This window comes from Hemitrygon akajei, chromosome 32, assembly GCF_048418815.1.
Source record: "Hemitrygon akajei chromosome 32, sHemAka1.3, whole genome shotgun sequence".
Classification (NCBI taxonomy): domain Eukaryota; kingdom Metazoa; phylum Chordata; class Chondrichthyes; order Myliobatiformes; family Dasyatidae; genus Hemitrygon; species Hemitrygon akajei.
In genome coordinates this window covers 14,761,367-14,789,092 of record NC_133155.1, presented here as the reverse complement: position 1 = coordinate 14,789,092, position 27,726 = coordinate 14,761,367, and the positions used below count along the sequence as shown (strand labels likewise).

The following is a 27,726-nucleotide window of genomic DNA, read 5'->3' as shown; positions in this document are numbered from 1 at the left end:
ACGGGACAGGTGGCTGAGGAGTATCAGGGGTACGGGACAGGTGGCAGAGAAAAGGGGTAGCAGGGGTATGGGACAGGTGGCAGAGGAGTAGCAGGGGTATGAGACAGGTGGCAGAGTAGCAGGGGTATGAGACAGGTGGCTGAGAAAGAGTAACGGGGTATGGGACAGGTGGCAGAGGAGTAATGGGTATGGGACAGGTGGCAGAGGAGTAACAGGGGTATGGGACAGGTGGCAGAGGAGTAACAGGGGTATGGGACAGGTGGCAGAGAAAGAGTAACGGGTATGGGACAGGTGGCAGAGGAGTAACGGGTATGGGACAGGTGGCAGAGGAGTAACGGGTATGGGACAGGTGGCAGAGGAGTAACAGGGGTATGGGACAGGTGGCAGAGAAAGAATAACGGGGGTATGGGACAGGTGGCAGAGAAAGAGTAACGGGTATGGGACAGGTGGCAGAGGAGTAACGGGTATGGGACAGGTGGCAGAGGAGTAACAGGGGTATGGGACAGGTGGCAGAGAAGAAGTAACGGGTACAGGACAGGTGACAGAGAAGGAGTAGCAGGGGTGGGGAGTGACGTGGATGCAGACATACTCAGCCCTGGCAAGGTTATTTGATTCTAAACAATTGGTTTATTGATCATTACAGAATGCCTCTTTGGTGCTTCCCGCTCTCTTCGCTTTCCTTTCCCTTTTTCCTAAAACATTATTTTCCCCATCCTGCCCACCTCCCACTCCACAATAGAGACCTGTATCAGAATCATGTTCATCATCATTCAGATATATCATGAAATTTATGCTTTTTTGCAGCAATACTGTGAGTGCAATACATAAAATTACTACAGTATGGTGCAAAAGTCTTAGACATCCTAGTTATATTTGTGTGCCCAAGTCTTTTGCACAGTTCTGTATTCCTTTTTGAAGGCCAGAATGGAACCCACCCTCACCACATCTTCAGTTAATTAATTTCGGATTCCAACCACATGCTGCTTTCCACATGCCACTCTGAATTCTTTTCCCATTTAACTTACACCTGTGACCTCTACTCAAGTCACCAGCAATGAAAGCAACTTCGCTCTATCCACTCTGTCCAGATCCTTCAACATTTTAATATACTATCAGAGCTCTAAAGAATCTTAGCATCTCTCATCTGCCTTTGCCATTGTAGTCTCTCATCCCAGGAACCAGTCTTATAAATCTTCTCTGCAACCTTTCCAATGCCTCCACATCTTTTCTATAATGACATAAACAGATATGAACACAGCATCCAGGAGAGACTGGACAAATATTTCCATGAAGATTTTGCATAACACTCCCTCCTACTTTCAAACTCAATACCATTGTTGATGGAGCCCAGAAATGTACATACAGTCGGCTCTCCTTATCCGCAAATTCCGCATCTGCGAATTCAACCAACCGCGAATCGCGAAAACCCGGAAGTGCTCTTCCAGCACTTGTTGTTCGAGCATGTACAGACCTTTTTTTTTTCCTGGCATTATTCCCTAAACAATGCAGTACAACAACTATTTTACATAACATTTACATTGTATTAGGTATTGTAAGTAATCTAGAGATGATTTAAAGTATACGGGATGATGTGCGCAGGTTATCATGGACCGGGAGCGGAAGAAAATCGGAAGTTCTCTTACTAAGTAAGTCAGAACAGGTACATCCGGTATTATTAAGTGTCAGTTAGTCAAACGTTTGTCTTAGTATACAGTATATATTTTACCTTTCTATGCATATAAAACACTTAAGAACGTATGTTTCAGCGCCAGGCTCAGGAACCGTTCCCGAGTGCGAGCCAGTGACAGACCACTTCCGAGTGCGCTCTCCATCCATAGCTGGTTGATGTGGAGGATCAAAAACCCAAAACCCAATAATTAAACCACTGTGTTGCTTAATAATAATTGTAGCTTTCATCGGGGCAGGGCCTTTTTCACTTTATCCTTTAAAATTGTTCCGATCGTTGACTGACGTAGCCTAACGCTTTTCCAATGACCGATGGTGTTTCACCTCTTTCCGATCGCTTTATTAATTCCACTTTATTTTCCAATTGTGATCGTGATTGTTTTCGTGAACAGAAACACTGCGCATTCAGAGCTCTGGCGCTGGGTCCTAACGTCCACCGCACTGTGACAGGTCTGGGGTTCCTCTGGGTCCTAAGATCCACAGCATTAAGACAGGTTGAATAAGGGACTTGAGCATCCTCAAATTTTGATATCCGTGAGGGGTCCTGGAACCAATCCCTCGCAGATAAGGAGGGCCGACTGTATCTCATTAACAGCTTCCGCAATCCACCCTGCACTTCCGATGACTTGTGCACTTATATCCTGTCCTCTGCTCCAGCATATTTCCCTTCTTCATTGTTCCATCACCTTACATTTTTCTGCATTCAACTACAACTCCCATGCATCTGACTATTTTACCAGCCTGATTATATCCTTCTAGAATTTATCACTATCCCCTTTGTAGTTTACAATACTGCCAAATAGAGTTTCATTTTCAGACTCAGAAGTCATGGCTTGTACACTGCTTCGCCTCTTTTCCAGCCACTCCATCGCCAAGTCTAGGTCATTAATATAGGGAAAAAAGCTTTGGTCACAACACCAATCCCTAGCAATGCCACTATCCACTGTCCTTCTCTTAGAACAGGGGTTCCCAACCTTGGGTCGATAGACCCCTCAATTAATGATAGGGGTCCATAGCATAAAAAAGGTTGCAAACCCCTGTCTTAGAAGAATGTTATTCACATGACCTGCTGCCTGTTTCTTAGTCAATTTCTTATGCATGCTATCAATGTCCCTTTTACGCTATGTGGTCCTACTCTGCTGAAAAGTCTGTTATCCATCGTCTTACCAAGAGCTTTCTGGAAATCAAATTTAAATTTAATTATCATTCAACCATACACGAATACAGCCGAACGAAACAGCATTCCTATTATGATCCATAAGCATAATCAACTTCATTACCCTCATCAACTCTTATCCGCAGCAAAAAATATTTTATCAAACTGGTTAAACAAAATTTGCCTTTAACAAATCACTGCTGGCTTGACTTAGTTAATTCAATTTCCTCTGGGTGACCATTAAACATGCTTCAGATCAATGTATCAAAAAGTTTTCCACTACAAAGGTTAAACTGACTGGCTTGTGGCTTCTTGGAGTGACATTCACCAATCTTCAGTCCTCAACACTGAAAGATTATGGTCAGTGCACCCTGCAATTTCCTCCTGTGTTTTCCTACAAATCCTGGGATATAATCCTACCAGTCCTGGTGACTTGCCTACTTTTAAATTCAGCTAGCTTTTCTAATGCTTCTGTGTGTTATTAGTTTTTAAATATAGCTCCTCCTTCAGTATTACTTTGGAGGCATCCTCTTCCATAGTGACTACAAATGCAACAGTACTCATTTAGTATTGTAACACTGTCCTTAGTATTTATGTGCAAGGCCATCTTTAATGTTTTTTTTTATTATTTATCTGCCTAAAGAACACTTTTGGATTCCTAATTATGCCTGCAGCCAATCTTTCTCTTCTCATTTTGATTTCTACTCCCTCCTTTGATTTCTTAATTTTGTAATTAGCCTGGTTCTTGTTGGTATTTACAATCTGATGTCCAAGATAATAGAAATCCCTCCCACCTACATCACCTTTTCAGCCATAACAATCATCTGTTTTATCTTCCTATTTCTTTGCTGCATATCACATTGTATTGATAATGCACATATTAAAAACATCCTTTGAAGCTTTATAACTTATTACCTTATTCCCTAAACACCACCTACAGGGTGTCATTCCTCTTTCATTGGTAACGATGAACCAGAATTTCCTCTGGCTATCCCTCCTCCCCTAAGACATTCTGTGATTAACGTGACAGCCTTGACCCAGGCACCAGGAAGGCAATGCACCATCTTGTATCCAAGCCTGTGACCACAGATGCACCTGTCTGTGCCCATTACTATTGAATCCCCAACCACTATTGCTTTCTCATTTCCTCCTTCCATTTTGTATAGCTGAGCCATCCTGCAATCAAGATTCTGGCTGTAATTTCCATCCGAACAGCATACAAAGGGAAAATAATATGTTAAGAGAATTAAATTGCCCTGAGGATTCCTGCAGTATGTCTGGTATCTTCTGTCTGTTCATATCAATGAATATCATTCTCAGATCAATGAGGTGTAGTATGGCCACCTCCTTAAACATGCTGTTCACAAAGTTTGCAGCTTTTAGATGCACTAAGATGGGGGTTCAAGCTGCTGCATCAGATACTCTGCTAACAGTCATCAAGAATACAAAACATATCATATGGTGCAGAATGTTTATTAGTTTTGCCCTCACTAATAACTTAAAATCATCAGTGCCAGAAAAGACTTAAAAGATCTTACAAAACTTCCATGACTTCCACCAATATGATTCTCCCATAGATCCTTTTGACCAAAAACCTCTTGTTTACCATCGTGTGTTCGAAACTTCAAGGACTGTTGGTGTTCTGCAATAGATCTCAACCTTGCTGGGGAAACCCCAGCGCTTTCCAAAAGTTTCACATGTCCTTTGCTGTGCCAGGTTGTGGTGAGCTCACTGATCTGAAACCAATGAGTTTGTATGCCTGGCACAGCACATGACATGCAAAACCCCTTGGAAAGTGCTGGGATTTCACAGCAAGGCTGAGATCTGTTGTTGTGTGAATGAAATCGCTGGAGAAAATTACTGGTAGATACAAAGCAACTTCTTTATTCCACAAAACAAGGTACAGCAGGCATCAAAAGGAGACGCTTTCAGTCGAAAGGTCTGCTGGCCCACCATGGGGCTCCTTATTTTATGTACCAAACATTAAAGGACAACTCCATATTTACAATGTATGGACAATGCTTTCTTTGAAACTACATACAACCTTCACACCTCCTGATTCACATCCACATCACAGACATCCATATGAATTTAAATCAGCATTGTCTGGACTGGGATTAGGAACCCATTGTTCAAAACTGCACTCCAAATTAATTGCACAATACACTTTCAGATGTGAAGACTGGTAGCCAAAGTCGATTGTTAAATGTCTATGCCCTAAACTCAAAAATCACTAACAAGGACACTGGATAGCAACCAGTGATCCATGATCTCAGATGCAAAACTATCTGTCACTGCAAGTCCCAGATTCAACACCATGTACTAACTTCAGGACTTCTCAAACGGGTTGAGAAGTGCCACTCTTCTGGGGTTCACCAGTCAGCTTAAATCACCTCTCAGAAGTTACTTTTATCCCTAGAGCAGTTCAGAAGCATTGTGTTATTGATATGCAAGTGACCTCAGGCTTATGTCCCAGATTTATGCAGTTGAAATCGAGACAAATCTGATAGCATTCATGAAGGAGTTAGCAACTTCCTGATTTCACTAGAATTTCCTATCTCAGAGAAAACATTCCTCTAAGAACAATACTATTCAACATTCAAATATACTGAACTGCTTGAATTTACTTGTTACTGGATTTATACAAACCAAACGTACTAGCAAAGCTAAGAGCACGTACATTCCTGCATAGGCATCACATGAGTAAGTTATTAAAACTTAATTGCTGCTTAAATATTGTTGCTACTGAGAATTACCAATTCTGTCATGCAGTCATAGTAATCATATGAATCATAACATTTAAATGAGAATGGAGTTGAGCCAAAGGACTGGTTTCCATTCCATACAACTTGATGTTTCTGAGTTTTCATACCTCCTTCTTAATCAAAGCTTCATTTCACTTTCTTAGAATACAATATTCTAATTGAATATTCTAATAAACTCTTTCTAGTCAAACACTACACAATTATTTAATCGATTAAAGAAGTCAACAGGTCGATTGTCCCTTTCACACAAGTCCCAGATGGCCTTTCTGGAGGCAACATCCTATAGTTCAGGGTTTTCCAACCTTATTCATGCCATGGACCCCTATCATTAACCAAGGGGTCTGTGGACCCCAGTTTGGGAGCTCCTGCTCAAAATTGCATTCATCAAGGTTACTGCAAAATATCAGTCAGACATGGGGCTTAAAGTGGTTCTGAAGAAGCTGAAAATCCAAAGCAAATGTCAAAATAACAGCAATGGCAATGCAACTAAAGTACAAAGTAAAACATGATCAAGGTTAGAAGAAAAAGGGAACTTTTGCAAGTTTAAAGTAATGTTGGCAAATGGATATTAGAGCAAGATATTTAAATGGGAAAGAAAAAGAAACCAAAAAAATGGGTATTATTACAAAAGGAGAATTGCACTGCAGCTGTGCACAACTGGACAAGGGTACACTGTAAGACAAGGAAGTGATGAAAGACCAAATAGAAATGACTGACAACGGGCTGTCAATTATTCACCATGTTATTAGTCAGAGCTGGAGGAAATGTCCAGCATGTCGAGACATGAAAGAGGACAGAGAAAAACTGAGTTAACATTACAGACGGACAAGCTAGAGCAGAAATGGTCATTGAAAGCAAGTTACTAACACCGCTGAAGGCCGTAACATGCCCAACGGCTTTCCTCTGCGTTTTTATATATTTGCTTGCTTATGTTCTTTCCCTCCAACTTCCGTCACTGACCTACTAACCAGATAGTTTCATCAAGTGTTTCACCGTGGCAACAATGGCCTCACTTGGGATATTTCCTCTCTTATTCATTCCTCTTCCACCATCTCTGCAACTTGTAGCCTTCTCTTCTCCAGCTCCTCCAGCTCTGTCAAATGGTCTCTGATCTGAAATATTACTATTCCTCTTTTCATAGATATTACCTGACCACAAAATACAAACTTGCCAGAAGCACTCGGCAAATTTCCAGGGTCTATGATAATCACTGTCTTGGCAATGATGATGCAAGTAACAAGGTTATCTGACTTCAATAACTTCCTATCCTTCCCAGATATCCACACAAAAAAAAAATCACAATCTTTAAAATAGTATCATAACATAGTATCTACAAGACTAAACTTGTTTCTCTCCTTAGTACAGTAACATTAGAAATTGCCCACATTTAACATTTTAAATTGCCAGGAGCTGCCCACAGTACTTAGTAGTTTGGCCGGTAGGCAATACAGTGACTTTCAAAGTTAATGAGAATTCTCTACTGAACTGCTTTATTATTCACAGGGGGGAAAATGCCATGGCTTTCCTCAAGAGATAAAACACTTTGAAGAATTCTTCAGAGAATGCATTTATGATACTAATCACACCTCAGGAAGTCCCATAGCACTGAGATCCAAAATGTTGTTTTGAAGAGGAAAAACTATGGTAACTAGGAAAGGCTTCATTAACTCACAGAGCTCCTGATGACCCTGTGATTTCAGTCTCTCAGGTGAGAACATCCATTAGAACAGTGGTCCCCAACTGGGCCGCAGACGGGTACTGGGCTGCAAAGGGTGTGCTACTGGGCCACGAGGAAAAGGTATGATTTGGCAGTATGAAATGAGTCAGCTGCACCTTTCCTCATTCCCTATCACACACACGAGGTCATTACCCACGCGAGGATGTCAGTCGGTCATTAACCTACAACTACTCAATGAGTAAAAAACAAATGTCGCTTGAGAGTTTCTTTGGAAGAGATGGTAGGGGACATAAAATGCCTAATGATGATGATAACACGGAGACAGCTGAGACCGAGACTGCAAAAAAATAGAAAGCTTCTTTCAGCAGAAAATACGACGAGTCATACATAAAATATGGCTTTAATGCAACTGGTGACTCGCACGCTCCAAGCGAGTGGACAGGGGCATATTTGACATGTTCCCAACAATAGCTGGGATTTTGGGAAAGACTGAGGCTGCACCGTCCTTCTCACAGCTGGTGCGTGAGAATAGACTGGACGTAAGGAACCCCCTTCAAGTATCGCTGTCTCTCATCATCCCTCGATGGGACCATCTTGTTGCAGGGAAACAAGCCCAGGGCTCCCACTGATTCAGCGATATTGGTGTGTTGCAATGATTTTATATTTTCATATGAGGAAAATATGCACTGTGTGTTTAATATCCAAACGTTACTTAAAATGTTATGATGCTATTGACTTATAAATGACTTATCACTATATTCATGCAAGGAAAATATGCGATGTGTGTTTAATATTAACTTCATTAGAAACCCTTTTAGAGACGAAATTGAGTGTATTAGTCATTTATAAGTGATTTATAGTTGACTTATCACCTATATTCTGGTCGTGATTAACACCCCACCCCACCCCTGTCGGCCGGTCCGCAAAAATATTGTCAATATTAAACCGGTCCGCGTTGCTAAAAAGGTTGGTGACCCCTGCATTAGGAAACATCCGGTCCAGATGGGGTACCTGGCCAAGTACTAAAGACCTGTGCTGATCAACTGGCTGGAGTGTTACCAATATCTTTAACCTCTTGCTTCAGCTGTCTGAGATACCAGTTCAAGCAGGGTTCAATTATACTGGTGCCTAAGAATGTTTTAACCTGCCTCAATGACTATCATCCAGTAGCACTTACATCCACTGTGATGGAGTGCTTTGAGAAATTGGTTGATGAAACATATCACTGAAGCTGTGAACTGCTCTGGCTGCTGTGTTTTGGCTCTGCGAGTTTCACAGGTTTTTGGCCCTGCTGATATGGTGAACTGAGCCTGAATCTGCTCCGGCTGCTCTGGGGAAATGGATCTAAAGGCTCAGTCTGGTTCGGAATGCTGTCACTTGCTTCTATTGTTTGCACGATCTCTGTCTTTTCCCCCATCTTTCTCTGCACAGTGGTTATGGTCTTCCTTTTTTTTTAAAAAAACTGGGTTCTTCGGGTTTCGTGCTTTGTGACTGCCTGTGTATAATTTACATATTCTTTGAAAATAAATGTACTTTGAACTCCTCCCTGAGAAGCGACTTGGATCTGCTCCAATTTCCCTACCATCACAACAGGTCAACAGCAGATGCCATTCCATTTGTTCTTCACTCTGGAACATCAGGACAGCGAAGATTCATACGAGGAAGCTCCTCATTGTCGACAGCTCGACGTCCAATACCATCATGCACTCAAAACTAATCAACAAGCTTCAATACCTCCTTGTGCAACTAGATCCTCGATTTCATTACCTGCAGACCCCAGTCAGTTCAGATTGGCAACAACATCTCCTCCACAATCTCCATCAGCACAGGTACACCACAAGGTTGTGTACTTAGCCCCCTGCTCTACATGCTTTGTACTTTTGACTATAAAGCTAAACACAGCTCCAATTCCATATTTACATTTGCTGAGGATACCATTGCTATTGGCCAAATAAAAGGTGGTGATGAATCAGCAGAGAGGAGGGAGATTGAAAATTTGGTTGAGTGGTGCCACATTCAATGTCCGTAAGACTAAGGAGCTGATTACTGATTTCAGGAGGGGGGAAAAGTAAACAGATGTCATTGAACCAGTCCTCATCAAGAGATCAGAGATGGGGACAGTCATCAATTTTATTCAGAGGATCTGTCCTGGGTCCAACAAGCAAGTATCATTACGAAGAAAGCATGGCAGTATTTCTACTTTCTTAGAAGTTTACAAAGATTCCGCATGTCATCTAAAACTTTGAGGAACTTCTATAGTTGTATGGTGGAGAGTATATTGACCGGTTGTATCATGGCCTGGTATGGAAACACCAATGCCCTTGGATGGAAAAGCCTATAAAAACTAGTGGATACGGTCCATCACAAGTAAAGCCTTCCCCACCATTGAGCACATCTACATAGAGCATTGTCGTAGACAAGCAGCAGCCATCATCAAGGACCCCACCATCCAGGCCATGCTCTCTTCTCACTGCTGCCATCACTGGAAGTGCCACAGGAGCCTCAAAACCCACACCACCAGGTTCAGAAACAGTTACTGCCACTCAACCATCAAGCTCTTGAACCAAAGGGGATAATTGCACTCAACTTCACTTGCCCCCATCATTGAAATGTTCCCACAACCTACGGACTCACTTTCAAGAACTCTTCATCTCACGTTCTCAATATTTATTGCTTGTTTCTTATTTCTTTCTTTTTGTATTTGCACAGTTTGTTGCCTTTTGCACACTGGTTGAATGCCCAAGTTGGTGCGGTCTTTCATTGATTCTGTTATGATTATTATGCAGAGCACGTGAGGTCCTCGGTGATGTGGATGCCGAGTAACTTAAAGCTGTTTACCCTCTCAACCCCAGATCCATTGATGTCAATAGGGGTTAGCCTGTCTCGATTCCTCCTGTAGTCCACAACCAGCTCCTCTGTTTTTGAAACATAGAGGGAGAGGTTGTTTTCTTGACATCACTGTGTCAGAGAGATGACTTCTTCCCTATAGGCCACCTCGTTATTGTTTGAGATTAGGCCAATCAATGTAGTGTGTCGGCAAATTTAATTATCAGTTTTCTACTTCATGGTGTAATATTATCCTTTGTCACCAGCCCCACCTATTCACCTTTCTTCCAGTCTTATTACACATCAGCAAAGAATGTGCTTGAATCTCAGATGACATTTGAGTTTACAAATTTATGACTTCAGAGGCATGATTGTAAACATCAAGTCATGAATAAAATTCTTTGGTCCATCCAAGCCCATTGATTTTAAGTCCAGACTCTTCCAGAGTCATTACTGCATCCTGCTATTGGTTAAATAGCACATTGCCGCAAGAAGAAAACGTAGGAAAGACAGAACCACAGCTGCCTTGGTACCATATATGGCAGGCTGTCGAGGTTCCTTCAGAGAACTTCGGAATAGCTGAACTTGCACTGATATCAACCTCCATCTATGGGAATCCCATACTTAGTAGTTACTGATGCAGCTAAAAACAGCCACTCAGACACGGTACAGTTGCTTGAGTGGCAAAAATAGCACCCACCTGACTCTTATCTTCAGCATGACAAGCAAGCACAATTCCATCACCAATCTCACACCCCACACAATAATAATTAAATAAAATGGAAGTTTCAATGGCTCTTTGTTATCACTAAGCATCAAATAAAAAGCAGAAAACTGCAAATGCTGGAAATCTGAAATAAAAACAGAAGTTGCTGGTAACATTGAGTAAGTCGGGCTGTATCTGTGGAAATAGAAACAAATTAATATTTCAGATCAAAGACCCGCTGCCAGAACTGAAGCTTGTGCATTATATCCTCCTCAATTTGCTGTCCTACTCCCAATCTGATCCTTCTGTGGCCACTTGCATGCATGCTTGAGGAACTGCCTCATCTTCTGCCTTATTCACTTGACACATATTCACTTAGCTTGTTTTCTCTGCTTGTATTAGAACTGGCCAATTATGATGAGGTCATTTCTTTCAGGTGTGGGTCCATGGGATTAGGCAGAATTAGTTTGGCAAGGATTGATGGGCCAAAGGGGCTGTTTCTGTAGTGTAGAAGATGGAAATGAGGAGGAATTTCATAAGCCCAATGGAATTCATTACCACAGAGAGCTGTGGAGGCCAAGTCATTGGATATATTTATAGTGGAGTCTGAGAGGTTCTTGATTAGTCAGGGTGTCAAAGATTACGGGAAGAAAGTAAGAGAACGGGGTTGAGAGGGATAATAAATCAGCTATAATGGAATGGCAGAACAGACTCAATGGGCCAAATGGCCTAATTCTGCTCCTAGGTCTTGTGGTCTAACACATTATATTACTGTATTGATTTACTCAAAGATTCAACAGCAGCACACAGGTGACAACATGACCCATAGTAATCACAAAAATCTACTTTTCTTTTTTTTTCTCCCCCATGATTCCTAATTTTTCCCAGGTATTCACTAAGGTTGAGGCCTCCTGCCATTCTAGCATCCAATCACACATAAAAATCTCAGAAAAGCTCAACTGCTAAATGCCAGAGGCTACATGGTGAATAAATGGCTGGGAGATTCTAGCTCATAAAATGCAGTGGCAGGCTACGTTTGCTGGCAAAAAGGGCAATCAGAAGTAGGCTGGCCCAGCAACTAGCACTGCTCCAGTCACCTTCTGACCAGAAAAGGTGGCAGGTACAGGCACTTAATTCTGTAACTATTTGTCAGCAGTTAGGTGAACAAGCCAGTCATGAAACAGAGTTGAAAAGCTATAGGGCTAAAAAAAAAACTTTTTGGCTCACGACATCCATGCCAACCATCAGCTACTCATTTACAATTATCTCATTTTTATTTGTGTTGTTCCAGATCTGTCACTTTATAACTGGAATACATTTTAAGTTGCTGAACTTCACTAGATAATAGGTTTAAATGTAATTTCCTCTGGAGATCCAGCCTCCAGTCTTGCAGGCTTAAGTTTGTATGGCCCTGGGAAATGGAAAGAGATAATGAACTGAATGGAGAGCTATTTCATAAAGCTGCACTCTCTTTGCCACTATTACTCCATCAGGGGATGTGTCAGCTGCTGATTATTCAAATACAGAAAATATTAAAAGTAAATTCAAATCACGTTCACAGACACAAGTACAGACTTGAGCAGAAATAAAAACACCACATCTCAGTCTGCAGAAAAAGAGTTAATTCCATCCTCTGCAAAAATATGTCGTCAACACTACCATTTGTCAGGATCACTCTTGCTTGTCGAACGTGGAATGTCAAGAACTTAAAACCCCTCCCTAGCACAGCATATGAATGGGTTGTATTACCAAACTTTAACCAAAAAAAATTAGAACTATTTTGCAATCTGTTACTTGACATTATAACCACTTTATTTCAAGTTGTCTCAAACATGGGACATTGTTGCAAAATTTTTAAACTTGGATAAACTCTAGAAATAGACCTACTTCAAAACTATAAAAGAGAACCATGTTGTTAAAAACCCTTGACAAGACCAAAACATGCAATCAATTAAGGAAGACACAGCAAGCCCTTTTTCAAAGTAACTCAGATCTAGCATAGACTTCAGTAGTTGACTGGACACCAATAATCCTCTTCAATCAACTTCTTTACTGCACAGCAAAAGAACGCACTTTGATCTATGGAAGAAGCTACTACAGTACTTGTATTCATAGAACCATAGAATAATCCATAGAACCATAGAAAATTTACAAATGCTATCTATGCCTTAATGCAAGATACAACGTAATGAGAGAGAAAAAATGAATCTCACAAGTTGTTGTTCATCATGAAGGGAATAGGAATGACAGACACTTCCATAAATTGTCCTGTGCTCACAGACTACAAAGATAAAGTATAGAGCTTTAAAAAATCAGTTATGCCAGAAATCAGAGTTGGAAAACAGGAGATGAAAATCAAATGACAATTTGTCAGCATACAAGTCATATTATATCTGAGATAGCAGCCTCCCTGCAAAACTTGCAAACTTTTCCTTCAGATCAATGAAATACCATGATATAGGGAAAACAAAAAAAAAATTTGATCTTCTCAGTAAAGTAGATCATATAATTTAAACAAAGAATTGCTGGATTAAATTATTTACATAGAAATGAAGCTTTTGCCACTGCAAAACATTGTCATACAACTGTAATAACCCACATTCTAATACCATTCAAAGGCTAGATCCAAACAAAGGATCAACAACTTTTAATTATAGTGCAAAGACAGGAAAGTAACAAATACACATTTGACAATAAAATTGTTAAGTGGCAAGAATCTACAATTTAATAATGCATACAGGATAAAGTTTTAAACAAAATAACATGAATTATTAACAAGAAATTAAATATTGACAACACTATATAATCACATGAATTATACAAAGGCAAGTTAGGTACAGTACTCAGACAAAGGTACTAAAAATGGCCAGGTACAAAGCCTAAGTATTTGGAAAATTGTTATTTCTAATAAACCACAGCTAGCTGACTAATAAATAATATGCAGAATAGTCAGCTCTTCGTTAGTCAACTTGCTGCAGAGCATGGAAATGCCTTACGAATTGCAAAGGAGATATTCAGCAACATGAAAACAGAAGAATCCCCAACTTGGAAAACCTTGGGCATTGTTCCAGATCCACTGAATCAAATCAAGCCTTTGCATTCCAACACATCCAGTAATCAAAAGCATCAGAATGGAGAAGCGCTTTTAAAATAAAAATTCTCAATAATAAGAACAAAACAGCCCAGCAGGAAATGCATTTTGGTTGTGCTGTAGATAAGCTCCACAACTAGCAAAGCAAAACAAAAAAATACTAAAAATGACCTTTCATCAAAACATACAAAAAAAACAAAGCAAATCCAAACAGTTATTAGTCTCTCAAATACCGGCAAAATTATGGAAGGAAGCTCACTTACTCAACAATAATTTGGCACTTAACAAGATCCCACAGGGACTATTTCACTCCACAGCTTAATACCTTTGCTAAAAGCATGGATTCCAGGAGGTGACCCGAGAGCGGTGGCCGTTAAATTAGTAAATTGTTTTATTCCTTTTACACATACCAAGACAGTGAAAAACTTCTGTTTTGCATTCCATCCATTCAGATCATTTCATTACAGCAGTGCATTGAGATAGTACAAGGGAAAACAACAACAGAATACACAATAAAGTGTTACAGGGCAGGCAGACAAGGCTGTAACGAGGTACAATACCAGGTCAATAATCCATCTTATTGTACTAGGGAACTGTTCAATAGCCTTAAAACAGCAGGACAGAAGCTGCCCTTGAGCCTGGTGCTACATGAACAAGGATCTAGTGCTTTCCTGGTGTATATGACAAATAAACTCATCTCAGGCTTCCAGCCAGGTACAGGTATCAATTTTAACTGATGCTTTGATGACAAACTCTGCCATCTTCACGCGTGATGATGCCTGGGCAGGTCTAGTCCAATAGTGTATATACCCCTGTCATCCATCCCTCCTGATCGGTTAGTCCTCATCCAAATCAGGTTTCTGCTGTCCCTCCAACTAAAATCAAATTCCTGTTCTTACTTAGAGTGAGACCTTCGCAGAACACTGCATTTGTGATGGCCATAGGATTGACTTCGATGGCACAAAACTACAGTGCTGCGCCAGTGGCTTTTGGGACCGCCTGGTGAAGCAAGCCATTGAAATAAAACCAGAGAAAAAGAATTTTTAACAAAGATGAGTGCCTCACTCTAAGTAAGAACTGGAATTCGATAGTAAACAAGATGACTAACCAATCCGGAGACATGGATGACAGGGGTATAAATACCACTGGGCATCAGCCCTGGTAAGGATGGCAGAGTTTGTCATCGAAGCATCAGTTAAAATCAATACTTGTGCCTGGCCCTAGAAGAGTTTATTCGCCCTGGTACGACATGTTTTAGGCTTTTGTATCTACTGTGGAAGGATTAACATTTGACATAGTGTTTCTCAAGCAGCCACAGCAAAATTAAGGAAGATGACTGTCCACTATCAAGCGTAGAGGAAGGTCCATCATCTCAGCTGCAGATTATCACCACAAGAATTCCTTGGGGATGATTTTTATCCCAACTATCTTCAACAACAGTGTTCTCTCCATCATGGGGAATTCACTGATGTTTGAAATTGTTCTATTCACAACTACAATACTCAGTACAGTACATCCACAGCAAGAACTTGACAATATTCTGAAATTGAAAAATGACAAGTAAAATGCATCTATGTTGACGCCAGATTATGAACAACTCCATCACAAGTTGGGGATGTTCATAATCTGGCACCTACACAGTATGCATTTTACTTGGCATTAAGTGGCAATGCATTTGCCGACCCTTTATATCAACTTCTCAGGGATCACTGCTGAACTGAGATTTAAGTGGAATAACAAATGAATACTTCAGGCTATGTAACCGCATGTCAGAGGCTGGGAATTCTGCAGCAAGTGGTGCACCTCATTACTGTCCAAAACCTTTTAACCATCTAGAAGCTGCAAATAAGGACAAGTACAGCTTTCCAACAACCTGAGAAATTCTACAACAATGCAGAAAACTCCACTAGCCCCATCCCACTCACCCTCTCCTCTACCAGCAGACTACAAGTTGCACTGCAGTATCACCCCAAGGCATCTTCGACAGTATCCCCAAACCTGCAGCTTCATGCCATAGAAAATTACAGCACAGAAACGGGCCCTTAGGCCAATCAAGTCCATGCCAAACTATTTAAACTGCCTGCTCTCATTGACCTGCACCGGAACCATAGCCCTCCATACCCCAACCATCCATGTATCTATCCAAACTTCCCTTAAATATTGAAATTGTGCTCGCATACACCACTTGTGCTAGGGAGCTCATTCCACACTCTCACAACCCTCTGAGTGAAGTTGTTTCCCCTCAGGTTCCCCTTAAACTTTTCACCTTTCACCCTTAACCCATGACCTCTGATTGCAGTCCCACCCAACCTCAGTGAAAAAAGCCCGCTTGCATTTCCCCTGTCTATACCCCTCATAATTTTGAATACTTTAATCAAATTTCTTCTCAATCTTCTACATTCCAAGGAATAAAGTCCTAATCTATTCAATATTTCTTATAACTCAGGTTTACGACACCCAGTAACACCCTAGTAAATTTTCTCTGTACTCTTTCAACCTTATTTACATACTTCCTGTAGGTAGGTGAACAAAACTGCACACAATACTCCAAATTATACCTCACCAATGTCTTGCACAACTTCAACATAACATCCCATTCCTTGTACTCAATACTTTTATTTTATGAAGGCCAATGTGCCAAAAGCTTGCTTTACAACCCTATCTACCCAACTTCCATCCCTTAGAATGACTAGGACTGAAAATACTTGGTAACCCCCTCAATTGCAAGTTTCCCACCAAGGTGTATGCCACCTAGACATAAAAACATAATCAGTGCTCGTTGATGCCATAAATCCTGCAATATCTCATCATCAGAATCAGGTTTATTATCACCAGCAAGTGTCATGAAATTTGTTAACTTTGAGAGTACCTTCAACACTGTAGATGTAGTAATACAAAATGACAACTCACTTCTATTCCCCTTTCTCACTGCCAAAAACTACAAATACTGCTCTTGCTGCAGTATCACACCCCATGAAAGAATAAAAATCTACAATCCTTTCTTCAGTGTTCACAGGAACATACCAGCAATAGAAAAATCTTATGGATGAGTGAATAAACATAAAAATACTGAGATTTATAACAGTGAAGTATCCAATAATAAAAGGGGAACCAAACAATATTGAATCTGATATAATAAACAATAAGAGGAACTCAGTGGGTCAAGCAGCATTTTTGGTGTTGGTTATGACTAAAATTAACTCCTACCTGCACAAGTATCTGCAACAGGTCTACAGCAGAAGCAGTTTCACTGACCCTCCACACAACAGGAAAATGTACCTCAGGCAGCTGTTAATTCCTCCAAGAGTACCACAATCTTGTCATGGTTCATGAAAATGATTCCAGGATTGAACAGCTTACCATATGAAGAGCGTTTGATGGTTCTGGGCCTGTATTCACTGGAATTCAGAAGAACGAGGGGTGACCCAATTCAAACCTATTGAATATTGAAGGCCGCAATAGAGTGATGCAGAAAGGATGTTTCCTATGGTGGGTGAGTCTAGGACCAGAGGACACAGCCTCAGAATAGAGGGGCGACCTTTTAGAACGGAGATGAGGAGGAATTTCTTTAGCAAAACAGCGGTGAATCTGTGGAATTTGACATCACAGGCACCTGTGGAGGCCAAGTCTTTACGCATATTTAAGACAGAGGTTGATAGACTCTTGATTGGTCAGAGCATGGAGGGATACAGGGAGAAGGCAGGAGATTGGGGCCAAGAGGGAAAATGGATCAGCCATGATGAAATGGAGAAACAGACTCGATGGGCCAAATGGCCTAATTCTACTCCTACATCTTATGGTCATGAGCTTTGGAAGTTTGCATGCCTCAATGACCCAGATAGCTAAATGGTACAGTTCAGGGCTAACAACCCTGTCTGTTCTAACAAAACTGTTATGGACACAGCAATGAAGAATCCTTCTACATCTGAGTGTGACAGTATTTCTGAGTCTCCACCTGGGGCTTGCATGTCTATCAGTAGTGATAAACAAGAGGGGAAGCTACTGACATGATGAAGGAAGCCCTGAACACCACCAGAGATGGATGACCCTAAATGCCAGTGGTGTAACATGCAATAAGTAAGCTGCTAATTACAGCCTGGTGATCAACACCATCAACCTTTCAGTTTCAATCACCAAGCTTCTAAACCTGGGCCACTGAACCTCCCTCCGCAAATATATCCTTCCTCATTGACATACCACAGACAGTAGGGATGAATAATAACACCTCCCTATCACTAACTATCAAGACAGGCAGACATCAAGAATGCATACTTAGTTCATTGCTCTGCTCTCCATACTTATGACTGTATGGTTAAATCGCTTAAATGGCATCTATAAATTCACAGTTGACTCCACTATTGTGGTAAAACTTCAAATTATATCAATGAGGGATACAGAAATAAGGCGATTCCGCTAGCTGAAGGGTGTCACAACAACAACCTCACACTCAATGTCAACAGGACCAAGGAATTGATTGTGGACTTCAGGAAGGGGAAGTTGGGAGAAAACAGACTAGTCCTGATTGAGGGGCAGCAGTAGAAAGGGTGAACAGTTTCAAGTTCTTTGATGTGAACATTTTAGAATATCAATTCTGGGCTCACGACATTGATACAACCACAAAGAATGCATGCCAGTGGCTATACTTCATTAGAAGTTGTCACAGGAAAGCAGCATCCATCATCAGGGACCCTACCACCCAGGTCATGCTTGCTTCTCACTGCTGCCATCAGGAAGAAGGTACAGGAGTCTCAGGACTTCACTCAACTTCATTTGCCCTATCACTGAGCTATTCCCATAATCTATGGACTAACTTTTAAGGATTCTCCATCTCAAGCTCTCAATATTCATTGCTTATCTATTTATTATTATTTCTTTTATATTGCACAGTTTGTTATCTTTTGCATACTAGTTGACACCCTGTTATGTAGTCTTTCATTGATTCTATTATGGCTATTGGATTGACTGAGTATGCCCACAGAAAACAAACCTCAGGGTTGTATATGATAACATATGCGTATGTACTTTGATAATAAATTTACGTTGAACTTTGAACTTGAGGAGATTTGGTATGTCGCCAATGATTAGCAAATTTCAATAGTTGTACAGTGTAGAATATCCTGATTGGTTGTATCACAAGCCTTATACAAAGGCTCCAGTGCAGTGTACCGCAAGAGGCTGCAAAAGGTTGTAAACAGTCAGCTCCATCATGGGCATAACCCTCCTAAACATTGAGGATTCAAAGAGGCATGGTTCCTCTTCAAGAGGTGATGCCTTGAGAAGGCAATGTGCATTACCTTGGATCTTAACATCTGGGACAGGTCTTCATCCCATTTTTTAACATTGAGGAGAATGAGGAGCCTGAAGACCTATATTCGACGATTCTGAAACTTCCTGTTGATCTCAAGTGCCCATAACCTTCCAAGCCCCTCCCCTCCAGGTAGATGTTCAAATTCCTCCTAAATGTTACAATTTCACTTGCCTCAACCACCACTTCTGACAGCTCATCCCAGGTTCTTACTACCCTCTGTGTAAAGAAGTTACCTCCCAATTCTCTTTACAACTTCTGTCTTCTTGTAATTATCTTATAGTTTTTTGACTCCCCAACTCTAGGGAAAAACTATGACAGTCCACCTTATCCATACACCATGAATTTAGAAGCTTCTATGAGCTATAAGATTACCCTTCATTCTCCTGTGCTCCACGGAATAAAGATCTAACGTGGCCAATATTTCTAGCCCAGGCAGTATTCTCGTAAATCTCTTCTGCACTCTCCCCACCTTGCCAATGTCTTTTCTATAACAGACTGAGCAAAACTGTACACAATACTCCAAGTGCAGCTTCACCAATGACTCACATAACTGCAGTATAATATCCTTACTCTTAAATGTGATGTTTTTGCATTCTACTGCTGCAAAAAAAAAAAATCAAATTTATATCATATAGGATAGTGTTAATAGATTTTATTCTAAGTATCTGCAGGAGGAAAAGGAATTGTCAACATTTTGCTTTGTACGCAAACATCAAGAACTCCACCATGGACTGTCCCAAACCCAGCTATGGAAGGAGGCGGGTTGAGTATAGGGCTAGCAACCCCATGCCGTAAAATAGCAGCACTACAGAAACATAACAGAAGCTCCAAAAATCTCAGCCCTGGGAGATGAAGGATCTTTCCCCTTGAAAGACTGGCCCTGGACAGAAGACTGTTGGTGGCCTATACCCCAGAAAGGGTGACGAGCTTCAGAAGAAGTTGACGCACATCAAGACCTTTCCTCCCAGAGATGCAGCTTGACTCTCTAAATTCCTCCAGCAGATTGTTAGTCCAGATTCAAGTATCTGCAATATTTTTCTCCTCCATCAATACTGAATCCCCTGCAAAGGAATTAGGTGCTTAAAACTAGTATTCCTTTTTCACCAAAATTTTCAGAATGCACCTAGACAATAATGGGAGGAAACTATTCAAAGGAAGAAAAAGAAATGCCAAAAGCCAATTTTGTTCAGATTATCAAATCTACAGCCATATCCGGATCCTGATCTATTATGAGTAATCTTGTGAAGTGTTATATTACAATAAAATAATATCTAATCTCCAGAAAGCAGGCAAGGGCAAATAAGACAAGTTAAGTGGTAAACTACCTTATTTCACAAGGACTCTTACAGTGAGCAAACATTATCTTTATCCCATTAGTGAAGTTGCATTAGTTAACAAACTTTACTGACTAATTCCTCAGCCACAAAGCAGAAGTTTGTTTTTAACTAATGTATCAAAAGCAGAGTTCTAGAAATTTCAAAAGCAGCTCTTTAAATTTAGCCTCTCTTTCTGGCCCTAAGTGTAAAATACTTGATACGAATTTACCAGAGTAGAAAAAAATAACAAATTTTAGCAGCTCCTCACTAAATGTTAGATTTAGTTTCAGTCTCCAAGTGAAATATTTTAACTAAAGATGGAAGACAAAGGGGCACTGAACATTATGAAAAAAGTAATGAGAGAAGTCATTCTGTTAGTACACAGCTTGATGACACTTGTAAAGAATCTTTTTAAACCAAATCAAACTCCCAACAGGTCCCTGGTAAAAGTTGTTGATAGAAAAGAGTAAATGAATATTTTACAATTCAGAAGCAAATCAATATAAAATCATATTGTGAAAAAAATGACTTGAGAACACAGTTACTTCAACATAAATTCATTTGATAGTAGATAGAGATTACTAATAATTTATTCCATATTTGGAGTTATGACACCTGTGGTATTTCAGTGTACACAGAAATGTGGTGTCTTTAATTTGAATAAAAAATACCCATATAAACTGCAATTTTAAAACTTACTTTTGAATTAGGCGGTCAACTCCTTCAGCAGACATAAATAGCCATAGCTAATATCCATACATGTACTTCCTGGAAATATCATTTCACAGCAATTTAGCCAGGAACTTGGCAAGTTTCATGCTTCCAACAGTGATGTTAAAGCTTTTTTCTCCCCCCTCAAAGTACTATTTCAACAAATGTAAACTGGTTTATCACCATAACAAATCATCGCCAAAGTACCATCAATGCTACCTCTACAAAATCCTCCAAATCCAGTAGCAAGATAAGCAAACCAAATCAGTTACAACATCCCCAGCATTTTCAGACCCTAACTACAGTCAGTCAGCTTCAATGGGTAGGCCAAGTCATTTACATGCCAACAACAAACTCCTGAGACAGACACTATACTCCCACAGCTCCACCAGTCAACAACAATCTGGTGAAGGAACTCAGTGGGTCAAGCAGCGTCTGTTGAGGGAGGATGGAGGGTAATGTGAGATGGAGTTTCAAGGTTTTAGGTTGAAACCCTGCATCAGGACCCAAATTACTCACCACCAGTACCAGAATTGTCAGTGACTCGGAACACCAACAATTCTACCCCCCACCCCATCCCTGCTCTCACCAGACGCTGCTCAATCTACTGTGTTCCTCCAGCAGATTATTTGTTGCTCCAATTTGAACATCTGCATTGCATAAGATATAGGAGCAGAATTAGGATATTTGGCCCATCAACTCTGCTCCACAATTTCATCATGGCTGATCCCTTTTCTCCCTCAGCGCCAACCTCCGGCCTTCTTCCCGTATCCCTTCATGCCCTGAATAATCAAGAATCTATCAACCTCTGCCTTAAATACACCCAATGAGTTGGCATCCACAGCCACCTGTGGCAATGAATTCCACAGATTTACCACTCTCTGGCTAAAGAAATTCTCCCTCATCTCTACTGTAAAAGGACATCCCTCTATTCTGAGGCTGTGTCCTCTGGTCTTAGCCTCCCCCACCATAGGAAACATCCTCTTGATATTCATTTGTGTCACCATCACAGCAAAAAGGTTATCAGCTGGCCAGATAGAATTAATTTTTGAGACATCTTTGGAAAGCAAAGATAACTCCCATTGATTCACAGGAAATTCCAGGTCTGTGACTGCTCAAAGTGAAGACGAAGCATTGAAGACAGGAACAACATTCTTTATGCCATTTGGTTTAATAAAGAGCTCAAAGTTTGCTAATTAATCAGGAAACCAACATTTTTGCAGATTGACAACAGGAAATAATAGTACAACCTTGCACTTCCTCAGCTTATCATCTTGCATAGATTACTACAAAGATATCTATCATGGAATCAAAATCCGTAACATGACTGGTGTTCAGCAAACACCCATTAACCAAACCTCGGCTATACAGATGTGCAATTTCCTTCTGGCTATCCAGCTTTCCTGGGAGTGAAAGTGAAATTTGGAAAACATAAAAAAGGAATTCACTTATTGGAACTTAGATACTGAAAACTGGAGTGATTAGAATAACACAAAATAGATTATTTTCTTAAGACTGGGCAGCCTACCCAAATTTAGCATCCAGAAGCAAGTGAGCATCTGCACATGTTCCATCTCATGGGGATACATGATGGAATCCATTTGCCCAAATCAGTGCAGCTCTAATAATACTCAGGAATCTCATTATCTATGCTAAAATGGCCAACTTAATTAGCATACCATACACCAACATAAACACTCTGCCACCCCTGCCACCTGTGCACAGTGATTGCATGATATGCTACTTAGACAACATTTCTAAACTCAGCAAGACTTCACCAACACCACAGTCCATATCCACAATCCCGACAAAATGAAATGAGGAGCCATGGTAACATGACCACTAATAGCTTCCCCTCAAGTCACATGCCATCCTACCGTGAAACTGCATCAAAAACTGGAACTAATAAACATTTAGGAAAATGTACAACATCAAAACTGACAACAACTCAATGAGACCTTCCTAAAGGCAACTAGGAATGGGCATTTAAAGCTGGTCAGCAACCCAATAAAGAATTTTTAAAGTCTTTAATTCTTCTGTCTACAATCAAATGAAAACAACTGTGAAAGAATCCCCCATGATTAAGTTTTCCACATGGATAACTGTTGAGAATTTAATTAATAAAGGAACAAAACAACGTTGAAACCCTTGGCAGGGTACATTGTGCTCATCTGGTGAAAATATTCACATTGGTTATCATTATCCAAGTAGATTCACAGCAGCTTACCTCATACTTTCTTAGCTTATTTTCGATTTCAGAGGTATTAAGGATAAGGGTGGTAATGGAGCAGAACAGTTGGGGTGAAAAACAGAACAACTTTTGACACTTTACACCCCATCCGTCCCAAACACCATCAGTTATTTTGGTTTACAAACTCCAATTTGTGAGTATTATAGTGCCCATCAGCAGCAAAATAATACATTGATGATATATCAATAGCTGGCTTTAAATGAAGGAATAATATTTGTCAAGAAAACCAGAAGAATTCTAGAAAATGCTAATTCAGCTTTTCTCTTCATAATTGCTGCCTGGTTTTTATGTACATTTTCAACATTTTCAGAGTCCCAGTATCTACAGTATTTTGCATTTGAACACAAATCTTCTGATTCCGGAAGGTAAGGTACCAAATGAGCCAAAGAAGCAAAAATCTGCAGATGTTGGAAATCCAAGTAACGCACAAACAAAATGCTGGAGGAACTCAGCAGGCCAGGAAGCATCTGTGGAAAAGAGTAAACAGTTGACGTTTTGGGCTGGAGTATTCCGATCCTGATGAGGGTCTCAGCTTGAAACATCGATTATTTAATCTTTTCCATAGATACTGCTTGGCCTGCTGAATTCCTCCAGCTTTTGTATGTGTTAAAAAATGAGCCAAGATGACTTTGCTGAATGTTTTTCACAACATCAGCAACCTAAGCCTGCTGACCATTTGGAATCAAAGTGCAATATCCAATATAGGTACAGTAGCATTAAGGTACATTAATAATCCCTTGCATCTGAAAAATGCATGTTCAAACCTCACCACAAGAAGTGATTTCAGTTCCCAACAGAAATCACTTCAAAAATACTTGAATAGTAATCAAATAAAAATTAGCATGAATTTGCCAGATTATATAATTTAACGTCCTGCAAGAGAATTTGCTTGATCTATATATATTACTGAAATTCCAAACAAATACAGTTAATTAGTTACCTAGTCTTCAGATGTAGCGTAGCAAGTCAGTTATATCAAAATACTCAATAACTTAGAACCCCAAATCACCCCTCACAAGCAACTAGTCGATCAGTGCAATGTATATGTATATAAATCAGCTATAACTATTCATTTTTAGTAATCAGCCTAGTATTATCCTGTAAGAATATGAGTAATGCACTAATTGACTAGTTCTCTCTCTCTAATATATATTAGTGTGTGTGTATATACCTTGAAAGTTCTTAAAGTAATACATCAAATCCAAGCATTTCAGCTGTCCAACGCACAGCAAGGATATAAACAAAGCAGCAGTAGAAATGTAGCAGCAAAAACTAATCCAAAATCAAATCAATTACTGCTAGCCTGCAACCACCAGGGGGTTGTTGAATTTACATGATGCACCCTCAGCTCCAGTGAAATGATTGTTCCAAAGATCTGACATCTCTGATGACAAAATGCAGTTGTGCATGTTTTGATTTTGCATTTACTTTGCCACTACTTTGCTTAATATTGCTTCGAGATTGAATGTTTGCTAATTGCTCATAAAGGATCGAAATAAGCAAGAATACGTAACTTATTTCCCTTTACTTTTACCATGCCCTCACTAATTTGACTAGCTACCATAATAAACACACAACAAAGAACACATGGCTAATACAAATATCAAAACAACAATGAAAAAATGTTACACATTCAATAACAGATTAAGTTTGTTTTCCATTAAATCCATTTAAGCCCAATTTGGTTTTAAAAGCCCTATTTTCCCACATCCCACTCCACATCAGAATGCAATCCACAAAGTCACTTCATCACTTCATCATTTACAGCAACACAGATCTTAATAAATATTAAAAGTTGTAATCTTCAAACACTAACTTCCCTTTCTATCACTTTCCAGACAACTCCAACTTCAATAAGTAGCTACAGTAACAGGGCTTTATCAATGAATATTATCCCTCCAATCTTGGCAAAAGGAGGTCTGCCCATTTGATCTGGAATTATGGTAAAGAACTAGAGAAGAAATTTACATTATCAATAATGTATTAAAAGCTGTATTAGCAATTCAGCAATCTTAATTTAAAGAGCCCACATAACACAAAGAACTAGTTTTGTAGACATTGATTTGAGTTACGAAGGCAGAAATATGTAGAAATTTGTCATTCTGGATTTTCAGTACTCACTCGAAGATTATGAACAGATCATTTACATAAATGAATTTGAATAGTTCCAGCAGTGTCTACTTGACTTATGGTCGGTGGTACAAAAAAAAATTAATGCCAAAGCAATAGCAAACCACGTCCGGTTTCAAAAAACTTACGACTACGTATACTTTAAAAAAATAATTATATCAGGACTCCAGTGAGGTCTAAAGAATACAATGTCATCACTTTCCTACACTACAGAACGGAGATTATTTCGCATTCTGATTATGCTTTTTTTTAAATTAACGGAAACTCAACAGGACAACACAAGCTCCTTAACCGCTAGGTAAACACTCCAGCGCAATGATCACTGGCTCCCGACCCATTGATTTCCACTAGTTTAATTTATTATTAATTAATGGAGTATTAAGCTGGTTTTCAAACGCTTTTTTCGTGGTAGCGTTATTTACCCCGTCCTGGGTTTTATTCCACTGCAGAGTACCGAGATGCCGTGGAGGCCCTGCAGCAGGCGATCGTTTACCTTCTTGGGCTCCTGGGTCGCTGACAAACGAGACTGCAGCTTTAAAACCTTCTCCTGCACCCCGTCAGCAGCCATGATCCACCGTTTCTGACCCAACAACCACCCGGAAGTAGTCGCGCACACCCGACCCGGATCTGAACCTGCGCCAATTGGCGTTGCCCTGACTGCCTACAAATAGTCGCACAGGAGTATCAGCAGCTTCTAGCTTCTGCAGGTAGTCGGCTAAAGTGCTTCCAAACTCTCATCATGCCGTACCACACAAAAAGAAAATGCACGTAATGTTGTAGAACTGCTTATTAGATTAAATAGTGTCTATACAGGTCCACACGGAATAGAAATGTTTAATTATGTAACATCTGATCTCTGCATCACTTGCATTTTAAAATTCGATGTTGTCCTCACGTTTACATTCCTGTTTTACAATTTAACAAAACTAAGGCGCTCTTCTGAAATTTTCTTACGTTTCTACTTAAAATTATTACTCTCATACTCTTAAAATAGTTCAATGGTATATAACTTTCGGAAAAAGTAAGATGATACAACGCGCTCATGTGATTGATGAGATTTGCAAAATTATACACTTGTTCATTGATTATTGTTCATCTTAAATCATTGGCGTGTAGTTTGTGTAAAAAAAGAAGAAAGCCTTCCAAAAACAACTGCTGATTTTTAAAAAAAAGGCTTACGCGGAGTTTGATTTGGCGGTGGGGGAGGTGAACTTTTAAAACAAAAAGGTTTGGTGTAAGAGTGATTTTAAGAGGATAAATATACATTGTTTATTTATGTTTTAAAATGTTATATACATTTCCCCTCCCTCTCCACGTACAGACATCTCATCCCCCAACACCCGTTCCCCCTCATTACTGAAGCTGTCGACTCATTCAAGGGTACGTTTCCGTGGACTCCTGTACCCTGGAGTACCGAATTGAAACCACTGCCACATGCAAGACAAGGCAGGGAGAAAGTTCACTCCACAATATAATGGCCACATTTAGCCCTGCCCAGTTCTGTATGTAATATCATCACGTGTACGCTTCAAGAAGAAATGACTAAGTTTTAAAAATTTTATTGGGTGTTAATCTTCAAATAATTACCAGAAAATAAAGTTTATTTATATATTTAACATTAACACGCATTAAATATTATACATAATGTGAAAATGGTAAGTGAACAGTCTATGAACTCATAAACACTACCTCACTATTTTGCACTGTTTAATTATTTTTATTGTTACTTATTTGCACTGTGCTGCTGCCACAACTCAACAAATTTCATGACATATGTCAGTGATAATAAACCTGATTCTCTTTCTGAGTTACAATGTTCTTCTACTTTTTAAAATCTATGTTCTTCTCAATAATGCTTATTTGTAAACTCTGTTAAAAGTAAGGGATTTATTTGAGCAAAAACAAAGATCAATTGCTACTTAACATTATAAAATTTCCTCCAAGATGACTACAATCTTGTCATGGTTTTGAGGCTCGTGTGCCTCAATGACCCGGAGAGCTATGTTGGCTGGAGTCAGGGCTTTATGCTTTGGCTCTTGGTGGGCTCACCCATGCCAAACAGGTCAAAGAGTAGAGGCCAAACCAAGAGTGGTCCACCAGTT

General features: G+C 40.0%; 1 protein-coding gene and 1 long non-coding RNA gene across 2 annotated transcripts in view; one reads left to right on the top strand and one right to left on the bottom strand.

The window, feature by feature from the left end:
- Positions 1–26,232, bottom strand: part of eloa (elongin A) — a 78,670-nt gene extending 52,438 nt beyond the window's left edge. Inside the window, exon 1 of the mRNA XM_073034492.1 lies at positions 26,118–26,232. Coding sequence (XP_072890593.1) covers positions 26,118–26,192 — 75 coding nt within the window. The 5' untranslated portion in view covers positions 26,193–26,232. The remainder of the gene's footprint in view (positions 1–26,117) is intronic.
- A 44-nt stretch (positions 26,233–26,276) lies between these two features.
- LOC140719693 (uncharacterized) lies at positions 26,277–27,431 on the top strand. Its single transcript, XR_012096978.1, has 2 exons — positions 26,277–26,388; positions 26,946–27,431. It is a non-coding gene; the product is annotated as an uncharacterized lncRNA (long non-coding RNA).
- Positions 27,432–27,726: the final 295 nt, after the last annotated feature.